The sequence below is a fragment of the Chelonus insularis genome, unplaced genomic scaffold (assembly GCF_013357705.1).
Source record: "Chelonus insularis isolate UGA/USDA-ARS -01 unplaced genomic scaffold, ASM1335770v1 contig_276_pilon, whole genome shotgun sequence".
NCBI classification, from domain to species: Eukaryota; Metazoa; Arthropoda; class Insecta; order Hymenoptera; family Braconidae; genus Chelonus; species Chelonus insularis.
In genome coordinates, this window is record NW_023276462.1 from 13,110 (window position 1) to 38,332 (window position 25,223).

Below are 25,223 nucleotides of genomic sequence, written 5' to 3' on the forward strand. Positions count from 1 at the left end.
AAAAAAAACCCTAAAGCTTTTCATTTACATTTTAATTTATTACTTTTATCACTATTCATTTAATTTGAAATGAATATACTTTCTTGATCTAAAATTCATTCAGAGTAACTATTCATTTTAATGTGGATTAAAATAGATTATTACAAGACTGTTCATTATTTTGCACCAATCGGCTTTATTTTAAAGATCAATCTGTATAATTATTAAATCAAATAATATATATGTATATTAAAACCAACATGGAGGGGGTGTACAATACAGTTTAGGCGAGCGCTGATTTTCAATACATGAAGACCAGTGAAACGCATACGTTTGTACAAAATCTATAAGTAATATATTTATATATAATATTTATACACCACGTAAAAGCATTGATTTTGAGCTATTGTCGGTAGTCGCCAACGTAGTATGGTACTTTAAGTACGATTAAAAGAAAGTACGACAATTATATATGAATGGAAAAAATGAAATATGAGATGAATAGACGGAAAATTTAGTTTCTTTATTGTAAGACAAAAAATAGGCATAAACTTGACAGTTCTTTTCAATTCATCTTTTTTCATCTTTCCAAAAAGAATTTTTTTTTACTTCCGACAATATCCCTAAATCCACTACTGATTCATGGTATCTATATATATATAACTCTATTTCTACAGTAGTTAACAAGACAAGTCATCGATCTGATATAATCAGACCTACATTTATTAATTTATTATTTAATTTTAATTTCTCGCTGAGAATAATCTCAAACATTATAAAGTAATCTTAAATATTGAATTTATTATTCAATTTAATATTGTGTCACATTGGCAGGAACACAAACGAGATCCAACTACAGGATCTACGATTGAATTGATTAAATCAATAGTTGTCAATTAATTTTTATGAGCATGACTGAGTGATTTAAGTTGAAAAATTTTGACAATAATTTTTACACATTTAAACGCACCTAAGTCACGATCGACAGTGCAATAGAGCACCTGTATACATTGCGTATAAATTACAATAAATTTTTATGTTATGTAAAACTTATAAAATCTCCTCAGGTACCCTTCAAAATGATGGGTACGTTGTTTCACCGATTATTATTAGTCACGTACAAAAACCTGACGTATAGAATAATTGATTAACAAAGAATATTAAAAACAAAAACATTGATTGACAATTAATAATATATACGTTATCATAACATAAATATCATTCAGGAATTGATCAACAGTCATCAGTCTTCCTGTTACATTATTTTTTTACATTTTTACGCTGACGGAAGATTATTTTTAGTTATACTATTTTTATTCATTATTACAAAAACTACATTTTTACTGCTTGTAAGTAGACAGTAATTACATTATTGAACTACTTTTGTATGCATCAATGTATTCAAAAATTTCATTTTACTTTTGGAAATTAGACCAAATTCTAGTGGAATGTCTTATAAAGGATTGAAGACGGTAATAATGACCAGTCAGTACCATATGACCTAAGTTTGTAGCAAAAATAAGCTTGCATTCGAAGGACATAGTATTGGAGTCGCACGTGCACGGTATTATCGGTTTAGTATCAACATATAAAGTTTTATGACTATCATGAAAGAAAGATGAATCCGAGAAACTCTGCCACGTAATTTTCAAGCTATTTTTTTAACGACCCTGTTTATAATAAAACTCGATTTTATTTAAGGACTACACTTTTAATTGTTCAATTTTTAACACAGTAACAAAAACATGATATAAAAAAGTTGTGAAGCTTTCGAAAGTTCTTTATACATGTAATTAATTGTTCTTATGTTACGATTTAATGAAAAATAAGCAAAAAAAAAATACAATCGTGCTTTTATTTCACTTCTATTCTATTCTCTATTTCGCAGTTAAGTGCGTGACTTCTCCCTTCCAATACGGCAAAACGTTCTCATATCGTTTTGCCGATCTATGGCAACGTGAGTTGAAATAAAGAACATAATCAGAGTCTGTGATGATTATGAGTTGAGGCCTTGGCGTTTTTCCTCCTCAAGCATTGCATCGAGTTCATCAGTGAGATTAGCCAACATATTACCAATGTCATTTAATACATCAGCAGGCTCATCTCCACTAGATTCACTACCAATTATATGATGATATTGTTGAGTATGATGATGATGCTGATGACTTGTTGTGTGACTTCCGAGACTTGATGGATTGTTAGTATACTCTTGTACTCTTGCAGCTCTTTGTTTTATTGTACCTGCATTCTCGTTGGCGAAGGGCAACGAGTCTGATTCTGTACTCGAACTTGACTGTTTAAAATAAAGACATGAATTTTTAGTTGACTTTCAGGAATATATTATGATAATTATCTAGACATATATATATATATATATATATACCTTGAAACTGGCGTCAGATCCGTTGCGATGCTGCAATGCAAGAGTTGCAATGAGTTCGTGCTCTTCATTTACATTAGCACTGACACTACCCCACGAGCGCGACATTGATGATGTTGGCCGATGCATCTGCGGTGTAGAAGGAGCACCACTTGGTGCTGGAGGCGGTGGATGATGAAGATGATGGTGAAGATGTTCTTCACAAGTAGTTGGTACGGGTCCACTACAGTCAATCACTACATCACCATTACCTCCATTACTTCCAATATCTCTAGAACTCTGACGTCGTGGTGGTGATGGTGGACGACGTTTAGTCAAATGCGGACTACTTTCTAATCCATATGTCAACTGATATTTATTATCAAAGTCTCGAGGCAATGATTTAAATTGTCCCTGTGTTGCAGTGACCTGATCCAACAACTAAACTTTATTATAACATCCTTAACATCTTAGTATACTAATTTATTTATTAGGTCGAGAAAAAATTTAACGGTGTTTTACCTTAGCTACTGGTCTTGGTCGCACTAAACAATGTCTTGGTCTTGGAAGAGTATTGCCTCCAGCTTCAATTATCGATGAAACTTCATTTGTAGGCGTAACGTCGCCATCTTCAAAACATCTAGGACGCCAACCAATTGACTCGATATGAGATGTAGGTGCTGGTGACGGTGGATAAGCTAATGGAGCATCTTCTAAACTCTCTAATGATTTTCCTCTAGGTCCTCTACCTACTGTATTATATTCTAAACCACCTGGCAATGCTGCATACATACTTCTCCATGCAGACGTCGATTCATTTCTCTGGAAAGACCTTAATACCGGAGATGAGCAGTCCTCGTCTGGCGATGGAAGATCCGATCCTCCTCTTTGAATAACTACATCTTGAGTATGACCAGGATGTGGTGGAAGTCTTGCTAGATCTAATGGTTGAATTCTTTTACCCGCACGAATGTCTTTGACCCTTTTAATCGCTAACAAAAGTTTTTTTTGATGTCCCAATCGAACTATGCCAATATCTTCAAGATCCTCCCATGTAAGTGTCGTTACGTCCTCTACAGATCTCATACCCTGCTGATGAAGAGCACCCAAGTACTCTTCAAGTCGTAACAGTCTCAACCATTCTTCTAATGAACCTGGTATATGTTCTGGTAGTCCATCGCCCACGTTGAGATTGTCGATTTCCGCCTTAAGTCGTTTTCTGTGATTTGGCTTCTTGATACCTGAAATCACGACACGGTATTTTACTTCTCCCTCTACTCTATACAATTTATATAGACTCTATGTAATCTCATACAATCAAAATGTCAATTACCTATGGCTGTGAGGTCTTCTGGGGTCATACGAGTTATAGTTGCAAGATCATAACCAGCAGAAGCAAAAAGAGGAAAATATTCTTCAAATTGAAGTTCCGTCAACCAAGCATGAACAACATCAAGATCCGTAGGTCTATCTGGATGACTACCAAGTGAACTGATGGAACATCTTGGTGATGAAGCTAAAGCTCCAGGTCCACGGGGACCTAAATGATATCCTGATGCTCTACCAGAGTCTAAAGAAGCTGTTGAGTGTCTTGAACCGGATCCTGAACCTGAACTACCTGGACTATCACGTCCTGGACTCTGTGTCATGTCGATACCTAAAAATAAAGAACAATGGTTTAATTTGAAAGTCAGCTTTCGGTATACCTTTTACGGGTAATATCTGCGATGTTGCCGATACTAACCTTGATCCTCGGCGTGAGCATATTTGTTCCCAACAACTGGTGGGAATGCGAATCCAGAATACGTGTAAATGGGGCCCGGGCTCTTTCCTGCTGGCATTCCATAGGACCCGTCGTCACCGGGAGCACCCCCGCCACTCGACAGGAAACCACCGTCCTCGCTGCTGGCGTATCCTGCCGAGCCAAAGGACGAGCCAGAGTGTCGGAAGACATCGGGCACAGCCGGTGGTGCCACCTTCTTTACCTGGGTCACCGCTTTCGACGGCCGGCTCATACCGCCAACTGCAATAAAAAGATACACACATTTTATTACTTTACACACTTAATTATTCTTCACTTCAACGCTTTTCAATGTTCTTTAAAATCATCTTTTGTTCTTTTCATCTTGCGTGTCAATGACTTAAATTTGCGTACGAATTGAATACAATTTAACTGAGCTTATTCTTTACGGAGTAAATTATACACGTACAGAGAACGAGCAGAGAGCCAACGAGAACACTCCTCTCTGCTATGGGCCTTTGTCCCGTGCGAACCAAATGAGAATAAAAGAGACTCGAAATCTCGTGAGCTCGTGAAAAAAAAATAGCGAAAAGTCGCGAGTGGTTCACCCCCTTCTTCTACGACACTGGCAAACGAGTAAGAGAGAACTAAGGTACAGAAGAGTGAAGGGAAAAAGACCCTCAAGACTCAGAGTTGCGGGCGCGGAGGAGCGTGGCCGAGCGGAAGAACAGGTTCTCATCGGCGTAGGACGCGTCTACATTTATAAAAGCGAACCAGTTCGCGCGTCGACCGAAAATGTCGTGCACATATTAAACATTGGAATATATTTTCCGCTATCAGTACACCAACTTTACTTTACACTTTACTTTATATAGTTTGTTATATAAAGTAAGTCCATTTATTTCTATCTATTAATAATCAGTATCTCTAATTAATTCATTTCCTTAATAATAATAATAATAATAATAATAATAATAATAATAAAAAGTATTAGAAAACCAAATAAAAACTAAATAAATAATAATTATTAATATCAATAAATAATACGACTTTCTTCTAGTCCTACAGGGTTATATTACCACTACACTTGAATCTAGTTCATCGTCTTCCCACGTTTCTCTGGGCCACGCGTCAGTCGTATTAGCGCCATATAAATTAATATATAGCAGGTCTTTTGGAAAAAAATCTGCTGTTGATTGCGCGATTGAGTTTCTCTCTGAATTATATTAATAATTAATTGAAAGATTGAAGAAAATGTTTGGGTGGCCTCGAGTATTATCTTCCTTAGGACGTAGGCACAGTTATGTGGGTGTTTGATGCTGGATGATGAAAGAATTGGAAAAAAGTATCTAGAAAAAAAAAAAGAGTAAGAAACGAGGGAAAAGAAAGATAACCAAAAAGTAGAAGAAGAGGTCATGACGTAACGAGATAGACATGGCCTCAAAGTCAACACAATTGGTTGGTAGTGCAAATAAAAAAGGAAGGAAAACTGGTGAGATGAGCACGAGAGCAACTAAAACCTTAACGACCATAGTAAGAGAGCGTTGAAGAAGAGACACTCGAAGTGTTCTTCTTTCGGGGTGAGAACACTAAGCCATAGTATATCTTAGCGCACGTTCGTCGTGAAATAAAGAAATATAAAAAAACGAGATAAGTAGAAAGAGGGATAGCTTGATGAGAGGGGAAGTAGAAAAATGAGGTTCCATACAAAGGAGCACGTACTTTATCCGGGTGTCCATTTACTCAGATATTTTCTAATAGTACTAAGGAAATATCTTTAACTCTGTGTTTTACCTATTCCGACGATGTAATAATTTTAATAACATGGCGACATCATACATTGCACTTAACTGACTTATTTCATCATGAATAACCAATGACCACCTTGTCTCTCATCTTGCTTTGCAGATACACTTACACAGCTTATATACAAGACACGTGCGAGCTTCTTTTTTATAATTTTTAATAAAAGACTCCGATGGAAATATGAAACTTATTTATATCCATGTATTGAACACGCCTAACACGTGTTTCACTAGTTAGGGGAAAAATACAGTTGTTAGATTATAGAACTACATCAAACTAGTTATACTTTTTCAATAAAAAAATTTTCTTCATGGCCCATCACTTTATACCTAACGTCAGTCTCAAACTTGTCGTGGTAGTTTAGAGAAATTCTATTGTTGGTGTATCAACAGGTTGTTGATTTTTCCCACTTTCAATTCTCTCTTTTTTTATATAAACCAAAACCAACAGCACTAAACATAAATTCGACTAAGATGAAAAAGAAATTTAAAGATAAAAAAAATGGTGAGCATTCAAGTAAGTGATGGTCACATTTTTATAGAGACTTTTATTTTGAATAATTGTCTGATTTTTAGAAGTTATAAATAAATTTTTTAGGTTCCTGGAAAGTGTTTTGCCAATAAAACTAAATTGACTGAAAATTATTGAATGTAAGTAGATCAATGATCGGCGGAGATCAAAAGCTACATAAAAAAGAGCAGTTTTTTTTGTCAATTTTCAAGTAAAAATCAATGAAAAATGGTGTACATATGATAGAAAAATTTTTATTCAGTTCTCGAGTTTTATATACTATTTATAAAAAGATGATATGTATAAAGAAAATATTGAATGTCAGGTAGTCATTCTTAAACAGCTGTATCATTATTAAGAATTATTATATTGAAGTAAACGAAAATGTATTTGAAAGCGTGAACTTTCTAGTTTTGAAATTATCCATTAACTAAATTGTTTAATTTTTTTTTTTTTTTTATTGATAAAGAAGAACATCAGTAACTAAGCATAAATAATTGAAAAATACAAGAAATAACTTTTCTTCAATCTTTTTAAAACCTCAAACTTCCATAAGTTATTTATCGATTTTATTTAAAAAAAATTTCTTCAATACTTTTTATTAATAATCCGAGAAAAAAAAACTTTTATCGTAGCTATTTCAATTCCATTCATTTCTGAGATTAAGTTACCCAATTATTCATTCTGATGTCATACTCTTTATAACAAACATAATTAACTAAATAACCATTAAAAATTAAAACTAGTCATTATTTTTTTAAGCTTGCTCCAATTTTAGAATACAATTACCAGTTCCGGAATCCATAAATTACTATTTTATTTTAAAAAATATTTATAAATAGAAAGCATCTTGTAATGCTGATAGAAAAATAGTCTACTGAATGGACGATTCTATGCTGTTATCAGCATTACGTTGCTCCGATTTTACGCAACCTAGTCACTTTAATGACGACATCGAGGGTATAGTATCTAGGATTACGTACTTGAGCAAGCACGCGAACCATTCGTGTGAATACTGGTTCATTATTAAATGTGTAGGCTTAATTACAGCTAATATATAAGCTCACCATTTATACGATAAATAATATAAATATAGCACAATGTTTTCAGGACTAATATCATTTACTGATATATATTAATTAATTGTTGCAGGAAAAAAACATGTCAATTAAATGAATTTAGATGATCTTTGATAGAAGAAAGATAAGAAGCCAGTAATTATATCAAAGATTAGGGAGTACACGAATATCTATTATTCAGCTTTTAGCTAAATTTGAACGTTCCCTTGAAGAAAAATTATGGTAGAACAGAGAGATCTGTCTCAGAATGTTTGGAATCTTTTCTCGACAACGAACACTTTGTGTTTTATGGTCTCGACGCGATAAAACGATCTCTTGAGTTGTAAACGGGTTTCCCCGTTCTCCAGCCAAACTGGAACGCCCGAGAAAGGTTTTCACAGCATCCGTGTGCTTGTGAAAGGTGTATATATATATCTATATAAAATAGAAGCTGTGACATAGCAAGCCAAATAGTTGGGACGTGTCCCAGCTGAATAACGCAGAAACAGAGCTAATGGTGGTTGAGATGAAAGGGGAAGTTTACTGAGTGGGGATTCAACGCGTCGAAAAGTCTTATGGTGAATTATTAAAGCACCTAGAGACCTTGGAGATTCCTCACACAGTCTCTCTGAGAAAATTTTAAAGCCTTTATACTTCACTAAAATCGTTGGTAGTAACTCATCAATTTAGCAGCATTAAAAATTAGTGTTAGGATTTTGTGTTTATTATTTTTTATTGATGATTAGTTAACTTGTATTTTGTAATAAAAAAAAAAAGTATGTAAGAAGGCAACATAATTAAAGCCATAATGTGTAAATGTAATAGTAATAGAAAAGAAGAAAATTCCTTATCGAGTTAGATATTGCACACATTCCAGACTAGTCTTAGATTATAGACCACCCTCGGATTTTTCTCTTTCTTTCACCAACATCTATATACATATATACTTGGAGCTTATTCAAGAGAGTATATGTACTCGTTTATCCTTTAGACGATCGATCGGTTTGCTACTGTTTACGGGCGTCACCGAGCACGACGTCGAATGTCGAACCTGCTTCGCGCTCCATCGAGCACGATCATTCGCGCGTCTCTTCCGTGAGTCCCTGGGTATCCTTGTACTCTGATAGAGATTATAAAAAAGCATATGTATGTACTAGAGCAGCAAGCAGTTCTATCTATACATATATAGGACACTTACGATGCATCAAATTTTTCCAGCTACCGTAAATCGCTTTTATACATTTGTCCAATGGAGCCAACGTCGACATATTTGCGGTTTTCTTAACACGTAAATTTCCTTCCGATTGACTTCTGAATAAGTTTGCTGAAGGGAAATGAAAGTCTTGGTTATTGTGGGTCGTATAAGAAGCACGAGATCTTGATCGTGGTGGAAGAGGTTTGATCACAGCATACTGAGGAATCTCGTGATGAACCATTGGGATCCACAATTCAATAGCCGGGTCACGGAAGCTCAGGTATGTCGAAGAGAGCTTCTTAGACGATCGTTGAAGAAATCGTTTACCCGGAGGAAGTGGCGGGGGACCCAGACAACTCGACACTGCGGTAATGGCCATCGCTCTTCACTTCACTCCTTATTTGATAGTTTCTTCCACTCGTCGTCGATCACGGATCTTTCATCTTACGTAGGCGTGCTCATTTTTAAAATACAACTTGAGATTTAAATTAAATAATCCAATGGCTTGTTTTATGTAAGACACACCAGAATATTCAACTATATAAATAAGAATAATAATAATACTAATGTTATCTACTGATACAGTTAAATCCTCACTGATAAACCAAATCAACTAGCTTATCTCGAGGTCGTTCTATTGATTTTATGATTAAACCAACATCACTCGCGACACACTGTCTCACATTTGGTTGCTATCATCATCATCATCATCATCATCATCATCATCACAACCTATCGTAATAAGTATGATTATTATAAAAGAGAATTACGGACAGCATCAAGAGTCTTACGTAAAATAAAAGCAAGGAATTAAATGGATGTCAAAGATTAAGTTAAATAAAATAGCAATAAATTATTAGAGGTATAATTTTTAGTGAAGCAGAACGACACGATTGCACGAACTAAACTGACAGAAAGTTCTGGTTGGCAAAGTCATTTCGATGCTGTCGTCGTGATTGTGGTGATGGTAAAGCTATGATGGTGAGTGCAAAGGGACCTACACGGGTCCCAAAGAGGAGGCTGAAGGTGGGTAAACGAGTTCGTGGAGTCGCGTAGGTCGACCCTGATGCCGGCGTAGGATTTGGAGAGATAAAATGAATAAATAATCAAATGGTGTAGCAGTACAGAGGCGCCTCGACCGCGATACATTGAGAATAAGCTTGAGAGAGAGGAAATTAAGCCATGAAGTAAAGGATTTTATGCACTCATTGATGATGCGAAGCATTTCGCAAAGCAAAAAGCAGGTCGATGTTATGGGTAAGTTGGTCATTATATGGTCGTCGGCCTATAAGATTTTACAAGAATATCAAAATATAATTGATAATATACACTAGATTCTTATATTTTACTTGAAGTAATTTATTTTAAATGACTCCAAAACTTGTATGTAGAAGAGCAGATAAAAAGAAGAGACGCTCGGTAGAGTTAACTGAAAGAGCTGAAAGTTATAAAAAGACGTCAGAACCAGCATGCTAGCGGCGTGAAATCTAGGATAGTGTATTCAATCCAAAGGGATGTCATCGATGATACTCAGATGCCTAAGGGCGCTTCACCTTACGTCAAAGAGAAACACCATGAGGCGATGATGAAGGAACTCTCTTTCAGATTTATTGGTTGTCGTCATGAAAATCAAAGAGAATATCAATGAACAGAAAAATATATTAATAAATAATATTCTCCAAAAAGTGTTGGAAAAATTGTTTATTATATGAATTAATAATTATTTGTTATACACAAATAATGTTGAAATTTATTGAGTATTTTTTGGGAATCCAAGATCAATTTAATAAATTGATAAAAGCTCAAGTTTTGAGAGAAAAAAGATATTTCAATTTAATAATCGTGTTTTTCAGAGAAAAATCAAGAGTTTGTTATTGGCAATTCTTTATTTCAAAAAAACAATGTCTTTTAAATTTGTCAAACCACTTGTTAATTACCACTAATTAATTTAGAAAAAAGAAAAAAAATTTTTCTGTTAAAATGTCATCACCAAATTAACTGCATACCACCGAATAAATGAACTATTCAATGACTACTTATTTTTATTTAAAAAAAATTTATTGATTAACATGAAAAAAAAAAACACTCTTTTATTACCTCGAACTTATTTTTTCTAATGCAATACTTTAAATAGTTATAAAATCAAATAAATTATAAATATTAATCAATACCTAAAAGCAAACAGATTATAGATTCAATAAAATCTATACTGAATATTCATTTTTCTTCATTAAAATATCCTGTGAAAATTCAATAATTACACTAATTATAATAATATCATGAAAAATTTTAACTATTCAAGTCTTATTAATTTGTTAATGACATAAATATGTCGTAAAATATAAAAATAATTATGTAAATACTAAACGACATTATTTTATTGCTTAATATCATATTGATATATAAAAGCAACTGTTAACTAGTGCACGTAGTATTTGAATAATATTATTATATAATTATCTATGTATCAATAAATGATTCTAACGTATTTATCATCAATCTCATCAAGAAAATATTTAATACCTGTCATTTTCTCTAGTTGAAAATAAAACTTTTAAACGTCATCATGTTAATTAATTCCTCTCTCCCTCTCCCTCTTCCTTCTCCTTCTCGAATATACTAGAAATTAATTGTTACAATAGTATAAATGTGATGATTCTCGTAAACATAACACCACCAACAACGATAATAAATCTCTGATAGGATGAATAGAAATAATAATTTACAATCGTGAGTCTTAATGGTATATACTCTTATGTCTGACAAGATGTAACAGACGCACAAGGATCAAACAATTGTATCGCTGGTTTTTCAACCGGAAATTGCTGGGGGTGTCTTTAGAAATGCAAGTGAAACGTACAAGGTAAACAGGGAGGATAGGTAAATAGAGTAAAGAGACCAAGACCACCAAGAGGTTGTTTCTTTTCAATACAACTCATTGTCTGTTTTTGCAGAGCTGTTTCTACTTTCTCTGTTAGACTAATTTCCACTTGGCTTTCATACCCATCTTATTCGTTCTATCCGGTCATGCTTTTACTACCCCTTGGGTAGACGAAACTTCAGAAGAAATAGACAGAAACCTTAGTAGATTTCATTTCTTTGGCTACATGTAAAGTAAAATAAAACAATCCTTGCTTTTTTTTTTTATTTTATTTTCATTTCTACTTAAACCTCGAAATTACTCCTCGTTTGCATCAAAAATTATCCATGCTCCTGTGAGAATACATAAAATTACTTTGCCCCGTTAGTCCGTTAAACTCGTTTCTTTATTCTTGGATTTTTTCTTTTACATTTTAATCTCTTGACTCTTTTCCATGTTAAAAGAGCGAATGAAGCAACCGACAACATCCCAAGAAGGGAAGTAGTATACCAAGTTTCTCAAGATATATCTTCAAGTGTTGGACATATAATACTCAAGGATACTTCGCAACTTCTCACCGTCCTTCATGTTATGTACTTTACCGATTCATATGTTCTATTTTCAGAAGACTGTAGATGGTCGATGCTCTTCGCAAGGCAGGCAAATTGTATGATTATCCGCCTCGCGTTGAGAGTCGCGCCTATGGCGAGAGGAAGTTCCGGTCTACGCCCTGGCTCAACCCAAAATAAATCGAACCGAGGGTGATTACTCGGGGGAAATAGAGAATAAAAGGAAAAAGAGAAAAAAAATATGTCTGCTTCTCATCCGCTTTGAATGTTATGCCGTCAATCGAGTATAGTTTTCATTTATTTATTTTCTCTCGTTTTTTTTTCTAACTTTCTTTTTATTTTTTAACCGTACCCGTTAACTCTCGTACACACTAGTATACTATTGTATATGTTAACTAAAAATTTTATCTGTTTATTTTCTACGAGTCTTATATGCTAAAGGGATGAAGCTGTTAACTTGCAAAAGTCTTTTAATTTTTTTCCTCCAAGATGCAACGACATAAAGTTATGCAGTGAATATAATTATTATATCTTTTGATCCCTTGAGGTATATACACACAGAACACAGTGAAGGACCTCGTAAAAATTTATCGAAAACTCTTAAGTGAGGCCGTTATTCGCGTGCTATAATTGCTTGAGAAAAGAAACGATTCGCAAAAATTTATCGAACAAACGAGAATAAAGAGAAATTAAAATGTGTGTGAATATGTCACTTATACATTTAATTATTATACTGTTACCAAATATACATACGGCTCGATTGCGATGTAATCACAAATATCGTTCAAAACATGCATGTACACATTTGCAACAAGCTTTGAGGACAACGTCATATGCATGCCAATATACGGTATTACGTATATGAATGCGCATGACAGGTCGTCGACAATCGGTTGACCTACCAATTGAGAATAATATACACTACAGACTGAGCTTAGGATTCCTAATCCATATGTAAATCGAATTCTAGAGGACACGTGTTTATTGCAATCAACCTCATAATTATCTTGAAACGTCTTGGAACGACTCTCGATATCGCACAAATTGGTTTTAGCCTCGATATCGGGAGACAAAGCTGTTGAAATTAATATAGAAGACTTAGGTTTTTATTATGAGCGTGAGAATAATTTTTTGTAAATATAAAATGTCATTTTATCCTTTGATTTTGGATAATAAACTTACAAGTAAATCTCTAGCATTGAATTGAGTACAGAAATTGTTGATGAATTAAAGTATCTTTAAGGCACCTTTTTAAAATCATTCCAAAGTAAAGAAAAGTATTCTAATGATTTTTCGAACTCCATTCAACTTGACTTGTTGTTCTCCGTATCTATTGATGCCCAGTATTTAAATAATTATTCTATTTTAAGTTTACGACATTATTATAATGTAAAACTATTAGTGAAAAATATATTAAATAATATTTCAAAGTTTTTTTGCATGAAGAAAATCGTTTTTACTTTTAAAAAATGCTTATAATTAAAAGAGAATTTTACCTTTAAAATTAGGTGTAAGCTATACTTGTAAATAATAACTTTAATTTGCAAAATTTTTAGAAAGTTTTCTGTAGTATATATTTAAATAATTATTATGTAATGAAAATAATTTTAATGACTGTTCTGTCATGGGATTTTACCACAAAATAGATTCTTCAATTGTTTTATTATCCATATCACTTTCAGAGCTCTATTAATAACAATTTTACGGTGAGGATAATAGGGCTTATAGTGACCATAAAAATAATGTAATGGTCAAAGAAATCGTTGTATTTTTATTTTTTTTTTTTTTTCAAACTAATTGTTTAAGATTCAATTTTTTCATGGTAAAATATATCAAAAAGTTTATCTGTCTTTATTACAAATTTTGATTAAATCTAATAAATTTATTTGTTAAATATTGGATATTTGTATGGTGCGATATTATGCAATTCAGATCAATTCAAGGACTATTCTTACACCCCTGAAATTAGTACAGGCGTAAATGAAGTTATATATATATCAGTGATTCACCCACGTCAGCATTTGTCTGATGAAGTTTGTCAATAAGTCATCTCAGTGGCTTTGTCACAACTGGCTGCAATGTTAATTCACGGAATTTTCCGATCAGGGTGATGAGAAGCATCCAAAAATACGGAAAATATTTTATTATTATTTACTCCTGTTGAAAACTTTATTTAGTTTTTCATGGAGCAAATGAAAGCCAAAATAGTAGATTATTTATTCACATTAACTGAATAGAATAAAAATGAAATATGTTATCACGTACACTTTAAATTTAAGTGTGTTATTCTTGTAGACACTTTTAACACACAAAGCCTCTTTAATGTTATATCCCATAAACAAATTATAGATTTTAACACACTATAAAATGTATAGAAAATGTCTACTAATCATTGACAGTTTGTTTATGGATATTTTACATTAAAAACTCTCTATATGTGTTATTTTAGCACATTTATGAAATATAAGGATTTGCAGTGTACTTGTTCGATATAATGAAAATAGTGGAATTTTTTTCTATTATTCTGAAGGCCGGGTACTCGAGCAATTTCAAGCGTGTAAATACTTATTGTCAAAGTGACTTAATGCGTTTTCATGGTTGCCCGTATATGTGGTGTAGTAGGCGGAATAATAAAAAATGTTATAGAGTATCACGAGAGAATGAAATGTTTCTATGCTAAAATAAGAGTCAGAGAAAAGATAGAAGAAAAGGAAGAAAGAAAATTATAGAGAGAGAAAAAAGCAGTGATATTTTATACTGAGATAATTACTATATCGGGATTACGTTGAAGCATTCAATTATGATAAATCGTTATATCTCTATCCAGACGGTCATATAATCTATTATACGAACAACAATTAATATAAGATATTCTAGCATCACACATTACATTATATAGTTGCATATGCAAATCGAAGAATACTTGCAATTAAAACGATACGGTCAGGGATAAGAGTCAACTCATACTAGGATATGTTGATGATGCTAATAATAAAAAAAAGAAAACAATCTAAAACTACGAATAATGTAGACAATGTAATTACAATGAACTTAGTGAACTTTATTACAGCTATTATGACAAAATGAAGGAATAAAATTTCATTATGAAAATTTTGATATAAAATGTAATTAAAATTCAAAGTTCGTATATTCTTTGGCCATTCTTTTCTTATATATCGAAGAAGCCATTGAATGGAATTATCTAAAGCGTGAAAATAGGGTGAGAAGAGATCGCGTTGCTCGACTTTTTAATTTAAATCGTCGAGTCCATCTGGCACGAGTACTTTTCGAGCTGCTGAGCGAATTTATGCTAGAGGGTGAAAAGTGATGAAACACAATACAGGAGTAGATCTTTATGTTATAGATATATCTATACATAAGAACATTAGCTATGAGGTGGAGGAATAAAGGTGACTATATACCATTTCTATCGTTTGCCACGTGCTCACAAACCTTCTTACTTCTCTCACTACTATAACTCTTCTCCCTTTACGGTATTTATAACACGTTCATTTTTTACGCAGCTATCCTGGATGGTTGTCACAGCTGCAAAAGCCACTGCACACATTTCAAGCAGAAACCAAGAGTCACTTTTACGTCCAGATTACGGTTGAATAAGTGTAGAGTCAATATCTAATATAATGCTATAGGCAAACGATTTTTCTCAATGCTTCTCTCTAATCATCATCATTCTCAACTTATTACTTTTTCATTTTTTTTCATCTTCTTTTACTTCTTCTAGCAAATCAACCAAATATTTTGTTCAACTAAAAGTCACTACAACCCGAATGCTTTCAAATGTCGCGGGTAAAAACTCCCCAGTACATATCGATTGATTCCATCTTGAAAGCTATGAAGATTACGAGACGTGAGTCATGGCAACTAAAATAATGTATACGTGCAGTTTCTATGATGGACAAAGAGACTTTATTCTATGCAAATTTCTTCTCAATAAAGTCAGTAATATAAAGTACATATATGAGATTTTCATGAAAGACTAATTCAAGTCTTATTCTCTGCTGCAGTGCAGCGCTCTGTATGATCATCGACAGTATAATAACGTGCACGAGAAGTCGAGACGGGACACACAGAAGAATCGATTGTCGCACGTGCCAACCAATGTGTTCGTTGAACTCTTCTGCTTCTTCTCATTTTCGTTTTTCCACTCTCACACTATCCCTTCTATGATTCTTTTTTCTTTCTTTCACCTCAACATCTTCCTCATCTTATTTGAGTGAAAATTTTCATTTAAAAAAACTGCAAACTCCATTTGCAGATACGACGTTGGATAATGACGAGGTAGAAAACTTGAACGAGACGTTCCAGAAATTTACGGTACGAAAATGTCAAGACACTCGAACTAAGACGATGAAGAAGTTTATGACGTCGTCGTCGCTCCCTTGTATATACTTTCTCACGAGGTAAGTGAAAGATGTGAACGAGTAGATTGCGGTTTATGAGGTTGAGCTTTTTCGTTCATGAGTTCTCATTCTTGGACCACAGACAAACAGCAGAGAAAAAAACAACACGATATTGTAGAAGACAACTGATGATGATGATGATGGTGGTGGTGGTGGTGGTGGTGGTGGTGGTGATGGTGAAAGAAAAAATAAGGACAAGGAAAATAGTCTAGAAAAAATTGTGATTTCATTAGTTGCATCTTGAATTTTCTTTTTAGAATCATTTAAATGCCAAGTATCGATTGCTACCCAAGTACTCCCGTAGAGCAAAAGACCACCCCCGATCGGCCATTTTTCTTTCTATCACTGCTGTCTCTTTTTTTCTGTTATTATAAACCCTAGATTGAAGTCACAGAAGCCCCTTTAGCATGATCGTTACTTGCATGACTCTTCTTTCTTCTTCAACAAAACTCTCGTTCAATTTAACACGAGAAAGGCAGTAACCACAAATACATCAACATGATCATTGGAAAGTTTTAGAGCTCATATTCCTTGCTTATATTAGTTTATCGTTTTGGTTATTATATATCCCAGTTATAACAATCAAAAAAATTATCTATAGGAGGTTATGATTTTAAACTAATGCCACAGTCGATTGCCGGTCATTTCCTGCCTCCTTAACAACTCCTTTTTCCCTGCACTACGTGGGCGTGAACGAAATCATATGGTGAATAATTTTGCTCCCAAGAATGAATATTACCTTCAGGATACACCTCGATAGCTTTATACTTTGAAATTGCTCGTTTCGTTTAAGACACGCTGGAGAACATGTTGAAAAAAAAGCCTCTTTTTGTGCGTATACGCGACTCCATAATCCATAGAAGGGGATAAGAGAGACATTGCGTGTATCTTGACGATGGACGAGACGGACGGATGAATAGGCGGAGCTAAAGAGATCCACGGGCTTTGACTTCTCGTTGTCTTTCTCTTTCGTATAATCTGGACGTCTTCGCATACCAAATACACCCGCACACTTTGTGTATTCCACATAACTGTATTTCCTTCCTTACTATGACCCGTATGATTTTTAAACATGACACGTGTGTGGGAAAGAAAGTTCTTTAGTTTACAATAATTCAACTACTTTTACCATTCTCTGCTCCATTTTTATCTTATTACTACATCTTTAACCACATTTATATTCCACATTTGTAGAATATTGTAATTATGTTTGTTGGTAGTGATTTGGCTTAAAGTGTATCAAACTCCATAAACACTGACAGAGAGCAATGATGCTGAGACTATGTTGGTGTTATTTGTAAGTATACTAGTATAAGAGAAGTCGAGCGGACTAATATTCTCTGGTTGACTAGTATAGAAGGAGATACATCTTATCCAACAAGCAACCATGTTGCCACGTCTCATGACGGTCATCCCTGACATCCTTCAATGAAAAATAATATTAGTACAAGATATAACAAACGAGTTACCTTCATTATCATGCTTATTAATATCTATGAAAATACCTTTAGTCTTTATTTTTTATTATTTGTGAATAGAATATTGAAAAGTCATGTTGTTGTGGGTGATGATGATGCTAGATTAGAGTTATTATGAGAGGGACTCAGGCTGTAGGACCCAATATTCATCTGGTTTACAAATACTCTGTTGCCACACCTCAATAGTCCCCAAGAAAATAAGACGTGACCAAGAAGAAGAACACGTTTCGGGTAACTATAAACGTGGCTAGCACTTGAATTATCTCAATTCTTTCTTTTCTTCTTTTTTTCTTTAGATAAACATACCAACACCAGCAAATGTACAATCTCTAATTGTGTGTCTACATGACCTTAAATAAAAATACAAGTTGAAAATATTCCAAACATAAAAAGAATTCATGATTCAGAGTGACATCAAATAAAGAGGAGATAACTTCCCAGAATCCTTGGCATTCCTATAGATTTCTAGCTTTCTATCTTTGTATATTGCAATATATTGCACAAGTATGAGTCTATATATGTTACTTCCTTACGAGCTCATGAAACTTCCTCAGCAGCATTGAACTGCTGCTATAGCAAGATAGGTGCGAGAGACGACTTGAAATGGTTACTCAACGCAAGTCATAATTTTTTTCCCCCAAGCAAAATTGCAACGCTTGACAATGTGAAACTGCGCCAGCCATGTTGCCGTCCTTAAGAGCCTCTTGGCCTCCTCAAGCACTTGCAGTTACAAAGAGTCGAATAAACGGCCCGCCAAGAGCCAGTAGCCACATTAGTTTGACCGTCATTGTGACGTAAAACTCTTGGGTTAGAATTGTTGTAATATAAAATAAAAAAACGATAGAAAGGGGGGGAGTTTTGCTAATCTTATTTTATTCTTTTTCTTCGAAGTATCTTTCTCTTTCTTCTTTTCAATTCTTCCGGGGTGGGCTCTCGTGGAAACCCCCGTTTTTGCCGGTAAGGGGACAATCTCTTTTGTCGCGTCAAGGAATCCATATAATATAGCAAAATGAGTTGCTATGAACTTTCTTACCAAGAACATTGTACGATCGATGGATTTTAATCCATAGACTTTACGCTTCGTGGTTTTCGGGTCTTCCTCGGACCACTCTAATCACCTCATTGCTCTCTTTGGTCGCTCTACACCGGTTCTTCGTCCTCGCCCAACAAAACAAAGGCCGTTTCAAGGCTGTTTGAAGGAATAAAAAAACCGGGCCAGTAGTCTGAGTAAAAACACATACACACACGGAACATGGAACCATTTACGGAAATTATTTCGGACATCTATTTGAAGTATTTTTTTTGTCTCTCCATTTCTTTTTTGCTCTTGTCTATCCGTTATATTGTTAAAACCCATCACTCAATAGTCCAGTGTGTATTTAATACTTGACGACGACAAGTCTTTTCCGGTGTCACGCGATATTCAGAATATCCCTGTAACACGTTCGCGGGACAACAACTCTTTTAAAATGTTCAACAACAGATTCCAAACGGATTAAATCCATTTCCTCGATCTCTAAAGGTTTTTTTTATTTATTCTCAAGGTATTCGTGACGACGACAAATTTATCTGGATTTCCGAAATGTACAATAAATAAGGTCTATTGAAGAAATTGAGAGAAAAGAATTTCCTTCTCAGCATTAACAGATTTAAATATATGTTAATGGCCAACAGCATCATTAATAAACTGTAATTATTCAATTTTTTTTTCTTTTTTTTCATTAGTTTACATTGACTCATTAATGTAGTAATAATTAATTTCATATTTGAATTTTTTTCTATTATCAATATACTATTTTTCAACTACTAAAATAATTATCGTCTTCATAAAAAATTTATACTTGTTTGATAGTTTGATTAAAAACTAATAAAGAACATTTCAATAACTAATAAAAGTATCCATTCAAAGTAATAGAGTTTTTTTTCAAAAATGTTTTACTCCATTAAGAGAATTTTAACATAAAATATAGTAACAAAAAGAATCTAGATTATTTGATTAAATAAAATATATTTGAATTTATCTAGTGAATAAAAATTGTAATTTTGAAAAAACTCTGTTATTAATTTATTAGTTTGATGTAGCATAATTAATTGTAATTAGAATAAAAATAAACACAGTGACCTAATTTAATACTGTACGACTTTTTACTTTGCTTCTTTTAAGTATATTTGCCCAGTGGCCTTTCCACATTGTGAAGATAATAATATTTATCACTTCTAAAAGCTCATTAAAGAGAAATTAATAAAATTAATTTTATTGTTTTATAAAAATAAATATTTTCCCAGACAGTGACCTTTCATCCTATAATACTATAATTTTTTTGAGAAAATAATAATGATTAATAATAAATATTTGTTATTTCTTAATTAACAAATAAAATTTGTATAAGTTAAATTTGAAAAAATAAATATTTTCCATTATTAACAAAACCTGGGTTACAATTTTGACAAAAATTTACTTTAATTAAAACCTTTAATTACAAGTTTAACCTTAAAAGGGGCAATTTAATTAAAAAAAAAAAAAAAAATTAATTAAATAAGAAAAAGTAGTGACATTGGAAATAATTATTTCAAAACAGTTTGAAAATTATTATAATATCATAATTTATAAACTGGTAATGAGCACATTATAAAAGTAGTTAGTATAATTTTGGCCATGAGTATATAGATATTGAAATGATATTGCTTAAAAATGTAAAAAAGGTATATGTGTGTATATGATTCAAATTAAAATAACATCTGTATAATTCATTTCAGACATTAATTACTTGTATGTACGTCATCACTTAAACTCACATACACACACTTTAAATCGGTAGGAAATATCCAGACCCAATTAATGATAATGATGGTAGTGTCAATTTCTCCGTATTTCTTTATGTGTGATGATGCTATATACCATCAATCTACAGACAGTTAAATAGAAAAATAACGAAAATATAACCAGCAAGAAGATGAAGTGTTTCAGAGAAAAAAGAAAAAAAAATTATGAAAACAAAGTACTCGATAGAGCTACAACAACACGTCAACAAAAATTTCGTCGCAGCAAAATCGATTTTACTAAAGCTGATCCTATATACTAGTTGGTACACTCTAGTACTCCTTGGGCTAAGATCCAAGTACACTTTGCGATCGAGTCATGGTGGTAAGGTTTTTTAAGATAAAAAATTAAATATAAAGTGTATACATTATTATATCTATAGAAAAAAAAACTAGTACATATAGAATAGAAAAGAGAATAAATAAGAAAAATAATTCAAATGGAATGGAACTCCAGGAAAATTCGATGTACTACTGTAAATACTTTGTAATTACTCTTCAAAGTCGTTAAGCCTGTATCTGGTTTAATTTACGATCGCTCTTTACACAACTGGCGTGATGTTTGTTACCGAGTACGCGCAACGTCGAGGACACGCGTATTGGATTATATATTCACGCGATGAAAGCCTCTCTTTCTGCTTTCTGGATGCCCATTGGGATTCTCGAATATCCAGAGATCCGATGCCACCTCCTCTTCCTTCGTTCCCTTGAGCATTTATGTTATCGTTGAACCGCGGAGATTTTAGTTCGAAAAACACCAGAGAAATACTGGGAGTACGGCGTCGTAAAAAAAAATAAAAATAAAAAGTAGAAACAAGTAAAGAGGGAGCAAAAACTTGAGAGAGTACGTTGTTGCGATTCGAATTGGCCTGTACGTTTTACGCTTCGTTACAGGAGACCGGATAGGTAGAGCAGGGATCGTGCAAAGATTTTTACGATGCTTGTTGTAAGCCGATCCTTAGACTTTTTTACTGCTTATTTTTTAATTTTTTTCCATTTGCTTTGTCATTATTAATATTATTAACTCACGACAATTGCTATATACTTTGATATTTACTCAAAAATATTTATTCTATTTTATTGATAAATTTTTATTATTGTCTGAGGTCAATATACTTATTTGACGTCTGTGAACTTTAACGTCTAATTTATACAAATAATTTAGCATTTAAGGTTTTTATTTTTCTTTATATTAGAAGAGTTCTATCAGTAAACATTTTCGCAAAAGAGAGAATTATTGTTCAAAATAATTAATCATCAAATCTATTATGCAAAAGTTTATGTAAATAAGATTTTAGAAAAAAAGGAAAAAAGTATAGACGTCGAAAAAAAATATATATATAATATATATATTGTTTATTCAAATAAGATGATATAGAATGCAAAAACCTTAACACAAATTTTGTGATAATAGTAGTAGCAGTAGTAGTATTGAATCAAATTTATTGCTTTGTATTTTTTAGTGTCAAGCTTCAAGATAACTTAATAATTATGGCAGTGAAGAAGTAGATTACAGAATAATTACGCCACTGGATCTAATTTGTCATAAGAATACGAGGATGAAAGCTATTGAAATCACATAATTTATATTGAGATGGAATGATTGTGTTTTTTAAATGATTCTGCAACAGCTGCATTTTAATTCACCGGCATGTAAGGTCTGGTATATGCTTGATGTAAGAAAAATAGCCCCGCATCGCGTGACTCGATTATTCAACAATATGTTTACAGACCAATCTGATCAAGTTATGTACCATAAAAAACTATTGCTCTGCACGCATATAAATTGTAGAGCAATATCTTTATCATAGCAAAGAGTTTAACTTTAATTTACTCCTAACTTTGTTGTTATAATCATCATATTAATGTATACAACAGTAGTTGCTTACCACTAATTCTCCTCATATCGTTGTTGAAAAGCCGAATAAACTCCAATCCCCGTAACTATCAGGTCTTTTTAATTTGGCAAAAAGATCGTAGACAATATCAAGATACACCATACCCAATTAAATAAAAAACACTTAATGTATCAACTATCACCTGCGATCAAGTAAAATGTAAGACAGAACGACACGAATTACGCGCGCCATGCTTTACCCTTAAGCCATGATAATCATAGACGCCATGGAAAAAATTCCACTTCACTGATATAAGTAAAATTATATTATTTTGAAATAATTACAACTTTTAAGGATAATACAAAAATGACACTTTATCGTAGTTCATTATGCCGGTCGTGACGCTTAAAATAATCCCAACTGGCAAACAATCCACGTCGACGAACACAAGAACACACGATGAAATTCACAAAGTATGTTACACGAGTGATACCGTAGCAATACTGTTGGCTTTTAGTGCTGTGAGACACCACCAGAGCGCTCGGGCGGGTCCATTGTCCGACGCCGCCGTGCGTATCCCTACTACTTGTGAATCGTAAACCGTGATCCCCACTATTGTACAACGACGCGACTATTGCGACCGGCTTATACCACGCGCACAACACAAAGAAACAAACCTATGAGATTCTTTTATTCAAGGGTTTTTCAAATTTTGCTGATGCAGGAGGGTATTATGTATGACAGATCATGATACTTATTTGTTCAAGATTGAATTTAAAATTTGTCCATAATTTTTTTGATTCTTTTACGAATAAAAATTTTTTTTGTTTTTTTTCTTTTATCAATTACGGAGTGATCTATTTTCACCTGAATTATTCTCTATCTTTGTGTTATCCGATTTTTAAAAAAATGGTAAGATTGTTTTTGAAATATACATGTATACGATTATCAAGTTATATATAGTTGTAGTTTTCCCCTTTGATAGTGTGACGGTCTCCTGGTGATGCGGTTGAATGCGATAGTGGCGGGAAAACAAAACAGGGGAGTGATTAGATAAGTCAAACCGGTGTGAATATTGGATAAAATGCACTATTACGTGCAATCACAAATGTGAGTAATTTTCATTAGATAAAAATAATCTATTGATTATCGGTTAAAAATTACGAAATTAAAAACTTTTTATATCTGAAAATTAATTACTGGTACATTGTTATTGTTTAGGATGATAGTTTTATTGATGCAAAATATCCATAAAACAATTTGCTAGTTGAAACAGATCAAGAAGTTGGACGTCGGGCCTTAGTACAATAGCTCTAATTAACATCAATTACAAGTGAGAATTAAGCCAGCGTGCAAGACAACACAAAAGATGATGATCGAGAGTAAGAGAGAAAGCTTGTTTAACCGTGACCACTAATAAGAAACCAAGGCTTATATTATAGAAGCTTTGTATGCCATTATCTGGTGATATATTATTACTCAAATGCATTCTGTTTAAACCTGATATATGTCAATTGCTTAATCATGTCTTACTGAACTTTTTAGAAAACTCCGACTTTTGTGTGTACAAGTTCCGAGTATATGGATGAAAATAAATAATGGTGTGTTAATTAGAAGTTTTTCTTCACAGGAGAGTGAGATAAAAAACTAGTAAAAAGGTGACACGAGTGTCACAGCATAGAATACAAAGAATAAAGAAAATATATGAGAGTCCTTGGCCAGGTGTAACGACTTCACCCCTGATTTCCTTGTTGACTGTCGACAGTTGTCGTTCAAGTCAGAACTTTGTAACCATTTGCTTCCCTCGTGGGGTTGCAATCAAGTATCAACAGCTTGGAGCGTGTACCCATAGCAGCACGCCCGATGCTGCACAGTTAGGGGTGTCACCATAGCAACAGACCACGGGTTTTCCTCCTACACCTCCCACTCGGTCTTTCTCCGGTTCTTGACGTCCACCTTTTTACGCTCTTTCTCATTCCTCTCCTCTGGCAATCACCATCTCTCTGTTTTCTGTTCCTCTACAAACTACTATGTAGTACGAGGTTCACTCACCACTATTTTATAAGAGTTGCAGCAGCACGAGAACTGGCGCGTGCACCGTTGAGGTCATCCGTGCGATCTTGGTTTTATACTGGATATACCAAGATTTTCAAGTCAACAGCAGTCATTGGACAAATCTTTGTTGAATAACCGAACGTGAGTTACAACCAACGTATCCATGGGTATTCAATTAGACTTAAATTAAATCACTTGTCAGTAAGCTAAAACAAATATTAAAAGATTTATATAAAATGAAAACGCACGGAGAATGTATTAAAGACACAACCGCGGCCACAAATGTCACGACCAGGGTCTTTCTTTCTCTTACTTTCTTCGACTGTAAGCTCTCACAATCTCTCTTTCTTTTTTCTCCTTTACTCGTTTTTTTTTTCACCCCCTCCGGTTGGCAGAATATCGATTGTACTAGCACTGCTGGTGGTCTCACTGGCCGAGGCACCCGGGCTCCCACTTGCCTTCCCTGCACGTATACGCCATTTCCCACAAAACTTTCTAGACTTGTAGAGTCCTCTATGACAAGATCAAATTTTA

The 25,223-nt window shown here is 33.6% G+C and overlaps 1 protein-coding gene across 4 annotated transcripts; it reads right to left on the reverse strand.

Annotated features, from left to right (window-relative positions):
• Positions 1–151: 151 nt before the first annotated feature.
• Positions 152–25,069, reverse strand: ckn (CRK like proto-oncogene, adaptor protein). Of its 4 annotated transcripts, XM_035080378.1 has the most exons (7): positions 24,938–25,069; positions 24,687–24,869; positions 4,083–4,361; positions 3,672–3,995; positions 2,861–3,579; positions 2,363–2,779; positions 152–2,272 (listed from the first exon to the last, which is right to left on the reverse strand). In XM_035080378.1, the coding sequence occupies exons 3-7, from the start codon at positions 4,351–4,353 to the stop codon at positions 1,976–1,978; spliced, it is 2,028 nt and encodes a 675-aa protein (XP_034936269.1). In that variant the 5' UTR covers positions 4,354–4,361; positions 24,687–24,869; positions 24,938–25,069; the 3' UTR covers positions 152–1,975. The 4 variants fall into 4 exon arrangements, with proteins under 4 accessions (XP_034936269.1, XP_034936268.1, XP_034936266.1 ...); XM_035080377.1 differs by lacking the exons at positions 24,687–24,869; positions 24,938–25,069 and adding an exon at positions 22,686–23,695; XM_035080375.1 differs by lacking the exons at positions 24,687–24,869; positions 24,938–25,069 and adding an exon at positions 8,652–9,341.
• Between the last annotated feature and the right edge of the window lie 154 nt (positions 25,070–25,223).

Bases quoted from the DNA above. Each gene is read 5' to 3' on its own strand.
- ckn (XM_035080375.1), bottom strand. From the start codon at position 9,027: ATGGCCATTACCGCAGTGTCGAGTTGTCTGGGTCCCCCGCCACTTCCT. The intron at 4,362-8,651 runs GTAAGTGTCCTA...TTTTTATTGCAG, and splicing joins CTGGAAAAATTTGATGCATC to TTGGCGGTATGAGCCGGCCG. The intron at 3,580-3,671 runs GTAATTGACATT...TCGTGATTTCAG, and splicing joins AGAAGACCTCACAGCCATAG to GTATCAAGAAGCCAAATCAC.